The 14,549-nt window shown below is 33.0% G+C and overlaps 1 protein-coding gene across 1 annotated transcript; it reads left to right on the forward strand.

Annotated features, from left to right (window-relative positions):
* Nucleotides 1–6,420: 6,420 nt before the first annotated feature.
* On the forward strand, nt 6,421–13,460 carry LOC143231485 (uncharacterized). The gene is made up of 3 exons (XM_076466024.1): nt 6,421–6,648; nt 8,177–8,359; nt 13,157–13,460. The coding sequence occupies exons 1-3, from the start codon at nt 6,441–6,443 to the stop codon at nt 13,399–13,401; spliced, it is 636 nt and encodes a 211-aa protein (XP_076322139.1). The 5' UTR covers nt 6,421–6,440; the 3' UTR covers nt 13,402–13,460.
* Nucleotides 13,461–14,549: the final 1,089 nt, after the last annotated feature.

Consider the following 14,549-nt stretch of genomic DNA (forward strand, 5'->3'; position numbering starts at 1 on the left):
GTTGTTATAGAATATTGGTATAGCTTGTCTATGTTGTTATAGAATATTGGTATAGCTTGTCTATGTTGTTATAGAATATTGGTATAGCTTGTCTATGTTGTTATAGAATATTGGTATAGCTTGTCTATGTTGTTATAGAATATTGGTATAGCTTGTCTATGTTGTTATAGAATATTGGTATAGCTTGTCTATGTTGTTACAGAATATTGGTATAGCTTGTCTATGTTGTTATAGAATATTGGTATAGCTTGTCTATGTTGTTATAATTTGAACGCTTATTTTCACGCTCCTCAGTTGCACAGCAGTATTTTACAGCTTCGCACTGCTAAAAACGGGGTCCGTTGTGAAGCTTTGTGCGTAATTCGAACACATCATTTAAAAAAAAATAAAGTTCCACTGCTCTATCTCTTGGTGTTATAATAAATATAAATTATAATACATCCAATTTTGAAAATTTTTTCACACTTATGAAGGTTTAAGGAGTTATTTTCTCCTTATTAATTTTGCATCCCTAGATAATTATGTATATTTTTTGTATCTTTCTGTGCCCCAGTTATCAGTCACATTCAAAGCTACTTACTTCATTTTACAAAATTTGTTCATCTGAGTAAAAAAAAATGCAGCTTTATAATGAGATAAATATGAGTTACAACACAGATGTATAAGCTTTGTATTATTCATCGTTCTAAAGGAATTTGAGATTTCAAGTTCATATGACGAGATTATTTCGGCACCGTTACGCTGCAGCAACAAAACCACAAGCACTGTGAAGTGCCTCGTTTAAGTTGCTCTGTGCTTTAATTCTGCCTTTAGTAAAAAATATGCCTCCATTCAATCATTATTCAATGTTTATGGCCTGTGCTTTCTCTTTCAATCTGATTAATTGGTTTACAGTTTATTTGTTTTTATCTCCCCTGCATTTTCAGTGAAATATTGAATCCTCACAAATCTGTTTAGCCTTTTTTTTCTCTCTGTTAATTACAAATTACGAATTCTCCTTGTGGCTGACTTTTGTCAGTTGCTGCTCTTGATGGCTTCTGATTACAGAGATTTTTAAATAGCCTATGGAATCAGTATATGAGAAAAACCTCCCGTGAGGCTGACAGTCGCTGTCATTTTATTTTAAAAGTATCTAACAAATATATTTGAATGGAAGGAAGGATACTAACAAATACATTATTTTGTGTATTCATTATATATACATTTATAGCATTTTTCATGTTTTTTCAATTTCAGTTTTGTTTCGTGTAATTCATTAACTGAATAAGTTTATGTGCTAGAAGAATATTTTAAATCGACATCACAGCAAATACAGAAACAGTAAAGTACTTAGACTCGTAACTTCATAGTTAAAATATTAAACATTTATATATACTCTGAAAAAATAGATAAGGTGTTTCATAAAATTTTGAAAACTCTAATATTTCTATAGACCTACAACTGAATTAAATTACTTGTTACATCGTATAAGTTAAGCACATTTATCAATTTTGAACTCACGACAATGATAGGTGTATAGAAAATATGTTATTCAAGTTTTTAAAAATAAATATTAACATTTGATCTTTTGTAACAAAACTGTTGATCTGTATGACCTAAGTCGCAAATAAAATCGACAAAAATCAATAAAGTGTAAAAACCAAATATTTTTGTTACAAAATTGCTTTAGGTTTTTGCTTGTTGATTCGCGTGGAGTGCTACTAAAAGGTTGTCTGCAACAGCTGTCTCTGATTTTAAAGTGTATTTGCTACATCCACCGAAGTGGATCGAACTGCAGATTTTAGTGTTGTAAGTCCTAAGACTTACCGATGCCCCACCAGACGACAGTTTCTGGTTTTTTTCAAGTGATGGCTTACAAGGCGAGCAACCAGTCAACACCGTTGTATTATTTTTTACTAACGAATAATGGTATTTACTCTTAATATAATTCCACTACGGCTGGAAAAAGCGAGTATATTTGATGACAAGTTTGATCCTCGACTTGAAAACTGAAACACTCTAATTAGATGTTTTTACTTATGCACAAATATTAAGTGAATATTAAATACATGCTTGTAAAGCTTGGAGAGAAGGCTTAATGCAGAAAGTTAACTACACGTGTTTTCTCCTATTTTTTGCGAAATCTTATCTAAAAACATTGCAACCTGTATTGGTATGCGTGTTTAGTATCTGGTAAGACTTAATATTTTATAAATGTTTAGTAGTATATTTCTTCATATTTATTTATTTCATTATACACTCAAGTTTTAAAGGTTCGTGTTATATTGTAAAATACAAAAAACCCTCAAACAATATTATTGTTGTATTACACTCATCATTCTACTTTTATTAAATCTTTTATTTTTATTATGAAAAGAAAGGTGATTATCATTCACTAATATTTATCTATTTGTTCACTTTATTTTCAGAATTACAAACACATGTTTTGGCTGCATATTCTTAGATTTGCTTTCCTGGTTCTGGTTGCCGCAGTAGTGGGAGGACCAAATATATCTTACAATTTTTATCTTGACAAGTTTTCTTCCACTCATAATAAATTGTTTAATTACAATAACGACACATGGCAGTTCGGCAAAAAAATTCAGCTGCCATTTTATAAATACAACACAAAAGGTCGAGCACAACAACAACATAACTGGTGGGAAAACAGTAATCCGACATGGAATGAAAACAGTGACTTGCTAAAAACTCATATAAATAAAGAATTATTTAATTTCCAAACTAATAATAAACGTTACAAAAAGTTTAATAACGGAGACGTCGACAAAGAAGAGCACACTAAAAACAATTTGAGTTATAATGGAACAATCCAGAAACTTTTTTCTAATGAAAACGAACCACTGAAAATACCAAATCAAGGGTACATGATACAGAACGACATCCCTGCAGTAACGCATGAAAATAAACAAATGTATCAATATTTAGGCAACTGGATAATGAATACTTTAAAAAAATATCTTGATTTCTTTGGATCTGATCGTATTAATCCTGAAAAGTATAACCACGATTACAGACTAGATCAGCGGCCATCCGACAGAAGTAGTTCTGAATTAAGGAAAATTGATGTACCTGTGAAATATCAGAGTATATACAAACATAATAACAACAACGAGAAAAGCAACGAAACCGAAATAGAAATCGAAACACGAAGTCATTTGGTAAAACACAAAAATTGGACAACTTTAGAAAATGAAGAAAATGCTTTTGTCGTTTTGAATAGACTGAGACGTTCACTATTTTCCTTTCACTCAAGAAAGAAATCTATGAATGAAAGGTTTCATGATTTTATAAAAAGTGTAATTAATGAAATGGCTAAAGAACGAAGCATTACTAGTATCACATATACAAGAAGCACACCAACCAAGATTTCTACTACTGTTACACCTTTGAAGTAAGTATAATTTTCTGCCGGCCCGGCATAGCCAAGTGTGTTAAGGCGTTCGATTCGTAATCCGATGGTCGCGGGTTCGAATTCCGGTCGCACCAAACATGATTGCCCTTTAAGCCGTGGAGGCGTTATAATGTGACAGTCAATCCCACTATTCGTTAGTAAAAGAGTAGCCCAAGAGTTGGCGGTGGGTGGTGATGACTAGCTGCATTCCCTTTAATCTTTCACTGCTAAATTAGGGACGGATAGCGCAGATAGCCCTTGAGTAGCTTTGCGCGAAATTCAAAAAACAAACAAACAATAATTTTCTGCCCAGTGTACGTGTATGTTAAATGTTTAGCTTGCATGATAAGTTCAAAATTTTAGACAGCTACTTTGTAGACGTATGATATATACTGTGTCAATTTTTGGTCTTTAATGGAGTAATGTTAAACACATTAATAATAATTTACTCCTCGATGTATTATAATTTTAAAAAATTCAATGTTCTTTATTTAATACTAACAATATAAATCTACTTGTGAAGTCAACCATTTTGTTAGCCTCACAGTGACTGAAACCAGCCTTCCGCAGCTGCTATAGACAACAGCTGTACCAACCTTACTAGGAGTGCCTGTCGTATATTGTTAAACAGAAGGGATATGCCACCAAAGATTTACGTCTTCTTCATAAATTTTCTTCAACGCTGTATTTAGCTCATGCAAAAACAGATCACTAAGACACTGTGACTGCCGGCTATCTTCTATAATGAATATCCGTTCTTTACAACATCAAAGGTACGAAGGTCAAGACAGGCTTGGACCAGTTCATGCCACCTCGGCAACCTTAACTCTTGCCCATACTTTCCAACTGTGTTATTACCTGTCTTTCTTTTCCTCATCATTTGCCATTATTGAACTTTAGGAAGGTCTTCTTTGTCTTCCCTGAGGTGTGGTGAAGGTTTTCAGTAAGGTCGCGTCACGGTTTGTATGCGGTCCTGCACAGCGGCGACCAGTCCAACCCACCTGCAAATACTTCTCTTTATTGTCACTTCATTTTCGCTTACTCTGTCCAAACGATTTCTAACAGGCACGCGCGTCATGTCTAACCCACATAATTAGTTGTGAGCACAAAGAAAATTCTCTGGTTTAGGTTTACGATTGCACGCGTGCTTCGAAAAGATGGCATGTGTGTTTGTAAGAGGATGGGGCTCAGAAGCGTGTTGAACACTGATCCTCAGTCTTCCATCTGTTTGGGGTTTTGTTCATTTATGTTAAGGGTATGAAAGAGATGCACGTGGCAACAATTTAATCCTGCTTTTCTATGCATGTTCAGTCCAGTGTTACCTTTCACAAGCGGAACAGATAGAGACGACATTCTTGCTATAACTTTATCACAGAAACGGACTTACAGAATATTGTTGAAAACTGTTGGATGGGCAGTATAACATTCTGCTTGTTGAGTTACACAACTGTGTGTCTATTCGTGTTTTCAAACTCAAAGAAAGTGAGACGTGTCCAAGCTGTCATGCTTTCTAACCTATGTAAGTCGATTCACAATTTATTGTCGTTTTAGAACTTGTACACGTGGGTTATAAATGACCAACCTATGTAACTGACAATTAGTAAGTTATGTATGTTTATGAATGGCCAGGTGTGTACAATCACAAATATTAATGTTATGACATTTAAAAAAAATGTTTGTAGATTATTTTATTAAAATGTAAAGAAACAAAATGTCTTAGTTCTTGCGAAGTATTCAGGCTTGACTGTGCTCTTAATTAATTCGATGATCGTATCCTAGTGTTCTGTGAAGAAAGGTTTTGTTTGTTTCAAAGTTCAAGCAAAGCTACTCGAGGGCTATCTGCGCTAGTCGTTCCTAATTTTGCAGTGTAATGCTAGAGGAAAGACAACTAGTCATCACCACCTACCGCCAACTCTTGGGATATTCTTTTACCAACGAATAGTGGGATTGACCGTCACATTATAACGCCCCCACAGATGAAAGGGCGAGCATGTTTGGTGTGATGGGGATTCAAACCCGCGACCCCTGGATAACGATTTGAGTGCCCTAACAACATGGCCATGCCGGGCTGTGAAGAAAGGTACCATTTAAAACTGTGGCGCCATTTTGTGCAGAATATACACTACACACATTGTAATGAATATCAGCCAATGTTCAGTTGATGTCTTAATTGGAAAATAGCTGGTATTTTATTATATTTGTTTATTTGATATATTTAGTTTTTGTATTTTGAAACTAGACTATACTGTAGTGTATATGTATGTATAAGAGAATGCAAGATGCATAAAAACTGAGTTTGATAATATTGCTATCCATTAAATCATTGTAATGAAAAAACCGCTTTTAAAACAAATTTAAGACGGTTTTACTGAGTAACGGAAAATCCTTATTATAAATGTACGACATATCGGCAAGATTTTGTCATCTTCAGATACATTTATAACAATGTGATTCATTACCCGGTAAGGCCGTCTCAAAACTTTGATGTCGTTATGAACAGGGAGGAAAAAATCAGATGACTCGAAAGAATTGTGTAGACAAGATGTGAAAAAAAAATGGGCAGTACACAACGAGAATTTTTTAACTTTTAGTTTGACTTCAGTGGAATTAGACATATGATAGACAAATAATCTATTTATGTTGTCGGTGTACATATATATGTGTGTGTGTATAATGTGGCAAAGTATACACAAATTTACTTTCTTACCTATATGGATTAATGTGTTTTACATTATTACCTAGACGTATGTTAAGAGTATATGATCACGTGGTTTGGACAGACATTGTGTTATTTCACATCCATTTGATTTTTTAAACACTTGGAAAACTGTGGATGGCCAGTTCTGTAAAATTACGAGGATGTAACTTATACTTTTAATATAGCATTTATCCATGGCGTATTTGTTATTTTAAGAAAAAAAATTGTACCAAATAGTTCACTTGTAATTATCCTATCGTTAATGTAAATTAAGAACGTTTTCTCCTAATACCTAGTAAATCTAAGTATATTATTCTCAGAAAAACGCCTCCGAAGATTGATGTGCATTCGATGTTTCCCTGCGACTGCGCAATCAGTTGTAGCGGTACACAAACTAGTGGGTTTAATAGACAAACTGAAAACTCATTGATCTTTCCTTTGGAAGTAATAAATGAAAATGATGTTCCGTTTGAAAATTACGACACTTTTGAAGACAGTTTGGAAACACTGTTTAAAGACCTCCAAAAACCGAACGCATTTGAAATCAACATCACATCAGGTATGTGGTTATTTATTCTGCTATAATTTTATATATACAATGTTTCAGTAAATCTCCACATCAGGTATGTGGTTGTTTATTCTGCTATAATTTTATATATACAATGTTTCAGTAAATCTCCACATCAGGTATGTGGTTGTTTATTCTGCTATAATTTTATATATAGAATGTTTCAATAAATCTCCACATCAGGTATGTGGTTGTTTATTCTGCTATAATTTTATATATATAATGTTTCAGTAAATCTCCACATCAGATCAATTGTTACAGGATCTTTCAACAATTGTAACATCATGTTTTCTTCAATAACATCTGAATAAGGTTATATCACCACTGAGTTTGATGCTATTCTTCAGGCAGTCTGATATAAATGTTTATTAATCCGACTATATACCTGGCAACCATGTATTAATAGAGTTTAGCTAGTCGTCCGTGACAGTGTATTGATTAAGCTTTTGGCTATTTGCAGAGGAAATTCAATAGTTTTAATATTGATTGTTTTCGAGTTAGTTTGAGTCTGTCGTTGATAAAAAATTGGCAAAATTCCAGTCTCGTTAAAAAGGAAACTTTCCTTATGTCATAACATCTGCTGGATAACAAAACCCATTATTTATTTGTTTTTGAATTTCACGCAAAGCTACTCGAGGACTATCAGCGTTAGCCATCCCTTGTTTAGTAGTGTAAGACTAGAGAGAAGGGAGCTAGTCATCACCGCCCACCGCCAAATTTTGGGTAAATCTTTTACCAACGAATAACGGGATTGATAGTCAGATTATAACGCCCCCACGGCTGAAAGAGCGAGCATGTTTGATGTGATGGGGATCCGAACCCGCGACCCTCAGATTACGATTGCCTTAACCACCTAGTCATGCCGGGCCAAACCCGTTCATAAAAGTCAAATAAAAAACATACTTCTATATTCTAAATAGGGGAATGAAATTAATCAATGGTGGTTTTATTTTAAAATGATTTTATTTCACAAGTTAGATTACTCTACAGATTAATGTCGTAAGGACTAACTAGCTGGGCCGATATACAGATCACACGACTACCTACCGGAACTTAGTAAAAGACAGTCGGGCGAATAGTTCAACCTTCTTTTCCTAGGAGCAGTTTAAAAATATAAATAAAAAGGAGTTTATCTATTAAGTTTGTTTTTTTCGTTCACTGCTCTTTAATGTGTATTATATACAGATAACTATTTCATGAACTTACTTACGGTAAAAGCGTATATAACTTACCTTCTAGCTTCAAATGTGTAAATTATATTTTACATAATTAACAATGTACGTTTGAACGTTTTTCATTACAATGGAACAAAAATACTGAATGAAGTACGACAACGAAACATTAAGAGAAACAAACAACTAATATTTTGAATATTTTAAGATATAATGTTCTTTTGTTTTGTTTTTGTTATGTAATTAAAACTTGTTTAAGGCTTATTTTTTCTAATTTGATCAAAAATTGAGTAACTATGTTTATTACCCTTCATTATAACATTGTATTTTATTCGTTCTGACGATAGATGAATCACCAGAGAATATAGAAAGTGGAGACAGGGAATTACAGATAAGTCCTATAACTGATATGGGTGTGGAATTAAATAGTTTCAAAGTGTCTGTACTCGAACCTGTTACCCGAAACACCGACAACCCGACTCGTGTGAAAGTTGGAAGTATAATATATCGGATCGATCTTCCTCCCATAGGTTAGTTTACATCCTACTACGATAAAATTCAAATCTCTAAACGTTAAAATATACAGACGTGAAACGAACGTTTTTTTAGCTGCTTCACGAAAACTTGGAAATATGAGTAAACCTACTTTACTGACATTTTCAGCACAAAACGTGTTCATCATATGTAGCCAAAACAAGGGTTTCTTGTGTCCCAAGAAATATATGTCATTTCCAAACGGTGTAAAGTCAAAAGAGATATGTGACATATAAATTATGTGATATATTTCGTGGGAATTTTTAGAAACCAATATAAGAAATGAACAAAGTAAGAAACGTGAGGTTTTGGTTTAGACAGGTAGACTAATTGTTGTTTTGTTAAACCTAAAAGAATAGAGAAATCGATAACCCAGACACTTTCGGAAAGTAGACTTTCTTTCATCGGGAGTATATGTTGATCGTACGTGTTTTTAACCCTAGTACACACACTCAAAAAAATTACGTTGTCCACACTGGGGGTCATTTTTGACCCCCACCAAAAATATTTAAAAAAATTTATTTTCATATAAGGAAAGTATAAATTTGGACAAAATATTTATTCTATACAATTTATGCATACACTCTGGGTAACTTTATGGTCATTGCAAGCCATTTTACTACATTTGATACACTTTGAAGAAGTTTTTTTCCTTGAATCACGTGCGCATATTTGACACCATTTCCTGACGTTCTCTTCAGCAACTTTTTGTCTTTTTGGAGGGATCACTTCATTTGTATCTTCTTCAGGCAGTAATTCATCAGTAAGCAACTTCAGAAATTCACGTCTTGCTCTTTTTTGGTACTTTGATGCGAATTCTGGATGGCGCTGGAGAAGGTAAGCATTGTATGCGGCAGCATCAAGAATGTTATAAGATAGTGCCATTGGCCACCTTCTGGTCTTTCTTTTTGTGGAAAAGAATCCAACTATTTGGTCTAGTGTATCGACTCCTCCTTTGGTGGAGTTATAGTATGATATTATTTCAGGTTTTCCTGATTCATCATCGATTGAGGGCTCTCTATGCAACGTAGATAAGAATATTCTAGAATGCTCGAGAACATTTATAGAGTGTTCTGGAATGTTCTAGAACACAAAATTTCATATCAATATATTATTTGATTGTTTACCAGAAATGTAATTGAGTTTTTTAAACGGGGGTCAAAAATGACCCCCAATGTGGAAAACGTGAATTTCGACATTAGACAAGGGGTGTAATACCCCATTTGCATAAAATACATGTTAAACGTATTAGTATAGTATGTTATTAGTATAGATTAAATTAGGTACATTTTTAGGCCCGAAAGTCACACCTTTGATATTTCTATAACAACTTAAACACCAGTGGGCCCATTTTTGACCCCCACCGTGTGTATGAGGGTTAAATATCGTGAGATTGAGTACGTCATATTACAATGTGTTTAGAACCTCACCCATCGTTACATTTCCTGTTGTCACGTACAGTTACCCTCTATCTGATGTCCACACATCTTTTCTCAGTAGCCAAATAGCACAACTCCTCACGAGAACGACAGTTTCTTTGCGCTCGTTTCAAGAGTGCGATCACACACAACTACACAGACACTACATGGGGCACTTCGCCGTTTTGATTTTGTATAGAAGAGACAAAATCCGCGTTTCATTCTGCAGATGCTTGAGGTATGCGAGGTTAAATAGACATGTGGTACAAGTACTTTGTTCACACAGAACTTATGTAGCTTTCCAGATGAGATTTTTTGATAATGTTGTATACTGTTGCCTGGGACAGGTGGATAGCTTTTGCTCTTGGCTTTACTGTCCGTAGATTTTCATCTCTTATAAAACACCACATTTTGCTTACAACGGCTTGGATGCGATTTGTTGAAGGTTTCTTTCTAGATGGTCCTGGGCCCCAAAGTAATCCATATTTCTTTGTTTTCTAAAGTAGTTGAGTAAAATTGACACTTTTATCATATAAATTTTAAATCATTAGTCTGAGCGTGTTTTTAAATGGAGTGTCCGAATAATTTGCTTCTTAAACGCTTGTTACATGTCCCTTTTAAAAAGTAACAACGTTTCGGGAAGCACCATACTACGCACGTAAAACTAAAATGTAGTTATGACGCATACCATTTCACCTCTACCTTATATTTGCTGTGTTTGTCTCGTGATTTATTGGTTTGCATATTGAAAATAATTTTAATATAAGGTACTTAACCTTTAGTATTCCTCTAACGTTTCTACAATGTAATAGGAAAACATTTCCAAAAAGTGTTTGCCTCTAATATTTTAGCATGTAGTTTTCAAACTCCCAAACATAAATACTATGTTATTCAAAAAATAAAAAAACACTTTAAAATGTATTTTTAAATCAAAAGCCTTCTAAAATTTGATAAAGTGTAGTGTACATGCATGAGTAGAAACGCTAAGGGCCCGGCATGGCCAAGCGTGTTGAGGCGTGCGACTCGTAATCTGAGGGTCGCGGGTTCGCATCCCCGTCGCGCCAAACATGCTCGCCCTTTCAGCCGTGGGGCGTTATAATGTGACGGGCAACCCAACTATTCGTTGGTAAAAGAGTAGCCCAAGAGTTGGCGGTGGGTGGTGATGACTAGCTGCCTTCCCTCTAGTCTTACACTGCTAAATTAGGGACGGCTAGCACAGATAGCCCTCGAGGAGCTTTATACGAAATTCAAAACAAACAAAGAGAAACGCTAAACAGTAGTATTTTTTAACTATCTACAACGCTGAACACCAGTCAAAAGCAAGAGGTAACACGATGAAAATGAACTCATTGTACACTTGAAGCAATCCAAATGTAATGAATGAGTGTTTTGCTTTTAATTTCGCACAAAGCTATATGAGGGCTATCTACACTTACTGTTCCTAATTTAGTTGTGTAAGACTAGAGGGAAGGCAGATAGTCATTACCGCCAACTCGCGGGCTGCTCTTTTAACAACGAATAGTAAAATTGAAAATCACATTAAAATGCCCCCAGGGCTGAAAGTGTGAGCATGTTTGATAGTAAAATAACGCATAGTAAAATTGAAAATCACATTAAAATGCCCCCAGGGCTGAAAGTGTGAGCATGTTTGATACGACGGACATTCAAACCACGACCCTCAGATTACGATTCGAGTTTTTTAACCACCTGGCGATGCTGGGCTGGAAGGATGGAATGATTGACTTTTATATAACGTATGTGTGCGAATATAAATGTACTGGAGTTTATAAATATTGAAACGCATGCGCTCACGTATATTTTCATTGTGTATACACACACACGACCTTTTTACCACTATTTAATTATTTAATATTTATCATCATTCATTTTTATATTTAATTTTTAGATTGTAGATTACTATTTATATTTCAAACTTCAGAAGCATGGCATCGTTGTCTCCCAAAATTTGATGTATTTTAAAGTTTTTCACCCCACCTTCCCCCAGCTAGTTCAGCAGTAAAGAGCTTAAAGTATAAAATCAGTTTCACTCAGTTTCTTCTTTTTATCTGTTGTAGAAACACACTTCTAACATTTCAGGTTTGATAATCTTGTGTTACATCAAAGTTTAAACTCACTAGAGGCCCGAAATGATAAAAACATTAAAAACTATTTATTATTTACCATTTGTTTATAGGGTATTTCTTTTTTTCTTATTTCTATCTCATTTTGAATGCAATACAGCAGACAGTCTCTTTATGTCGTATGACCTGTATCAACTTATTTTAGTCACCGAACACATGAAATACTGATAATACATATATATATATAGAGTCGTATAATGAATATTGTAACTAATCTTCTGTATATAATAATTAAAACTTTAGATAGTGTTAAAGTGCTGTCTGTTATAAAACTGTATAATTTGTTAAAATTACTATTATTTCATTTGTATGTGTATAAATGTTTTTCCCGATTGAAACTTTTCAAACTACACACGTCGAGTAGGGCGTGATATGTTATCTTGAAATGTATATAGCTTAAAATTATTGTACAATGACATTTTATACCAATTTGGAAAGAAAATACGTTTTTATTTTACAAGTATTCGTAGGTTCCTGAAACTAGGAATAGTTTCAAAGAAATGCTCAAAATCATTTGGTCGAAACAAACAAACAAACAATATTTTCATCTATATTTTTTATAATAGTTTTATTTCGTTGTTTTAAATTAAAGCCACATTAGGTTCTATGATCTGTCCACCACGAAGAATGAAACTCCTAAATTTAGCGTTATATATGGACAAATGTTATACTTTCCACTAGGGAATTAATAGTGTTTTACAATATTTATATTTATGTCATTAGGTTTTATTAGGAAAAGTAGAAAAATCGTCATTTTGTAAGTTTTTTTCACAAAGTGCCCAGTGCGTTGTCGTTATCAGACCAACTGTTTAAACAGAACTATTAGAATACATTTTAAACATCAGTATATTGAATCCAGTATAATGGATTTTATTGAATTATTATGTTAATTATGGTCTAACATAATTCAATTGGAGCAAAACCTTCAATAATCAAAATACAACAATAAAACAATAAATCCATTTTTATTTCAAAGAATCACATATTTATTTACCACAGCGCCATTATGTTTTAAATATTGTTATTGTTTCATGTTTATAATAATTGTAATAATGATACCGGATTAGGTACATCTATAATAATAATTATTTTAGTGTATTTACCTCTTCAGTGAAAGTGTAAACAAAAAATATCGAATCATTTAAAGTACCTTAAAACCTGAAACTGTCTTTATAAGAATATACTCTTTTAATATTGCATATGACTCAAGATATACATATATATGTTGAAATAGATGACGAAGAGACTTTTACAGAGACTCCCATTGACGAAGAGACTTTTACAAAAACTCCCACTGACGAAGAGAAAACTTTAACTTCTACTTTTCAGCAAGAGTCAAGATTCCTATTATTTAACAAGGGTCGAATGATCAATAGGTGCAACATTATGCAAAGGTGTAATCACTATGACATGTGCGTCATCCAATCACACACAGATAACTATTTATTCTGTGTAGACATTGTGAACAACTATATTTAGGTTATCAAAACTATATAATAACCCTTACACCAAGTTGATATTTATGTAACAAAATTGTAATTTCGTAATGAAGAACAAAAAATTTGACCGTATTTTGCAAAATGTAAATAGTTCATATGTATGTTTATTGTTTCTGATAATGAACAACAAATTTGACTCCTTCGAAAATTGAAATTGTTTATATACATGTTTTGTGATAATGAACAACAGATTTGACTGTCCTTCGAAAATTGAAATTGTTTATATGTATGTTTGTTATTTCTAATAAGGAAAAACAAATTTGATTTTACTTTCAAAAATTGTATTAAATTTTAAAACTTTGAAGCATTTGTAAGGATGTAAATTTTACGATAATAAAAGAAATTATAAAATATCTGATTTTGGTTTATGCGTGTTTTTATTTAAAATTAAAATGGCCATTTTAATTTGTTGCCACTAGATGTCATACTTTATCAAATGGTCGAAATGTTATTTTAATCTGTGAGAAGTACTTTATCTTCAGCTATCAAAAACAAGGATAACTTTTATTTAGAAATATTTAATTTGTACCACCAATCAGTTTTTCTTTCTACGCACTGCTGTTTCTATAGTCAGTTAATTTCTTTTATATAGAATTTAAAGTTTCCATCACTGAAGCAGTTTAAGGCTTAAGAAATGCTTTTCATAACATGAAGTTTATAAAACAATACATCTAATATTTTTACGCTTGAATTTTCTTCTGCTCATTTAGAAATTAGGTAGAGTATTTATCGCGAATGATATTTTAAGTAACATAAATAATACCTAATTACATTGAATATGAGTTGCTTCTGCACAAAAAATTAATGTTTTAATATTCTGTTAGTTTTAAAATAATATGTGAATATTTGTATGGGAATAATGATTAAAATATCAATAATGTTTAAGGTCCAAGGTGAGAGATGAAGTTACACTTAAAAAAATTAAAGAAAATTATAAATGACATTTGCTGGTGCCTTCATTTCTAGCAGTTACATCTATTTTATTTTTTATCACGGGGCAAAATAATAAATTATAAAATGAAAAAAATAAAACCTAGAGCCCTAACATCAACATCGTGTTGATCATGATGGCAGGCTAAGAATGATAAACGGATAATATACATTTTAAAACTGTGCAACAACATTGTA

Source organism: Tachypleus tridentatus, chromosome 11, assembly GCF_004210375.1.
Source record: "Tachypleus tridentatus isolate NWPU-2018 chromosome 11, ASM421037v1, whole genome shotgun sequence".
NCBI lineage: Eukaryota > Metazoa > Arthropoda > Merostomata > Xiphosura > Limulidae > Tachypleus > Tachypleus tridentatus.

What these genes read in the sequence shown, in the direction of transcription:
- LOC143231485 (XM_076466024.1), top strand. Translation starts at nt 6,441, where the DNA reads ATGTTTCCCTGCGACTGCGCAATCAGTTGTAGCGGTACACAAACTAGT. An exon ending in TGAAATCAACATCACATCAG is followed by an intron (nt 6,649 to 8,176) that starts GTATGTGGTTAT and finishes TTCTGACGATAG; the next exon opens with ATGAATCACCAGAGAATATA. An exon ending in GATCGATCTTCCTCCCATAG is followed by an intron (nt 8,360 to 13,156) that starts GTTAGTTTACAT and finishes ATGTTGAAATAG; the next exon opens with ATGACGAAGAGACTTTTACA.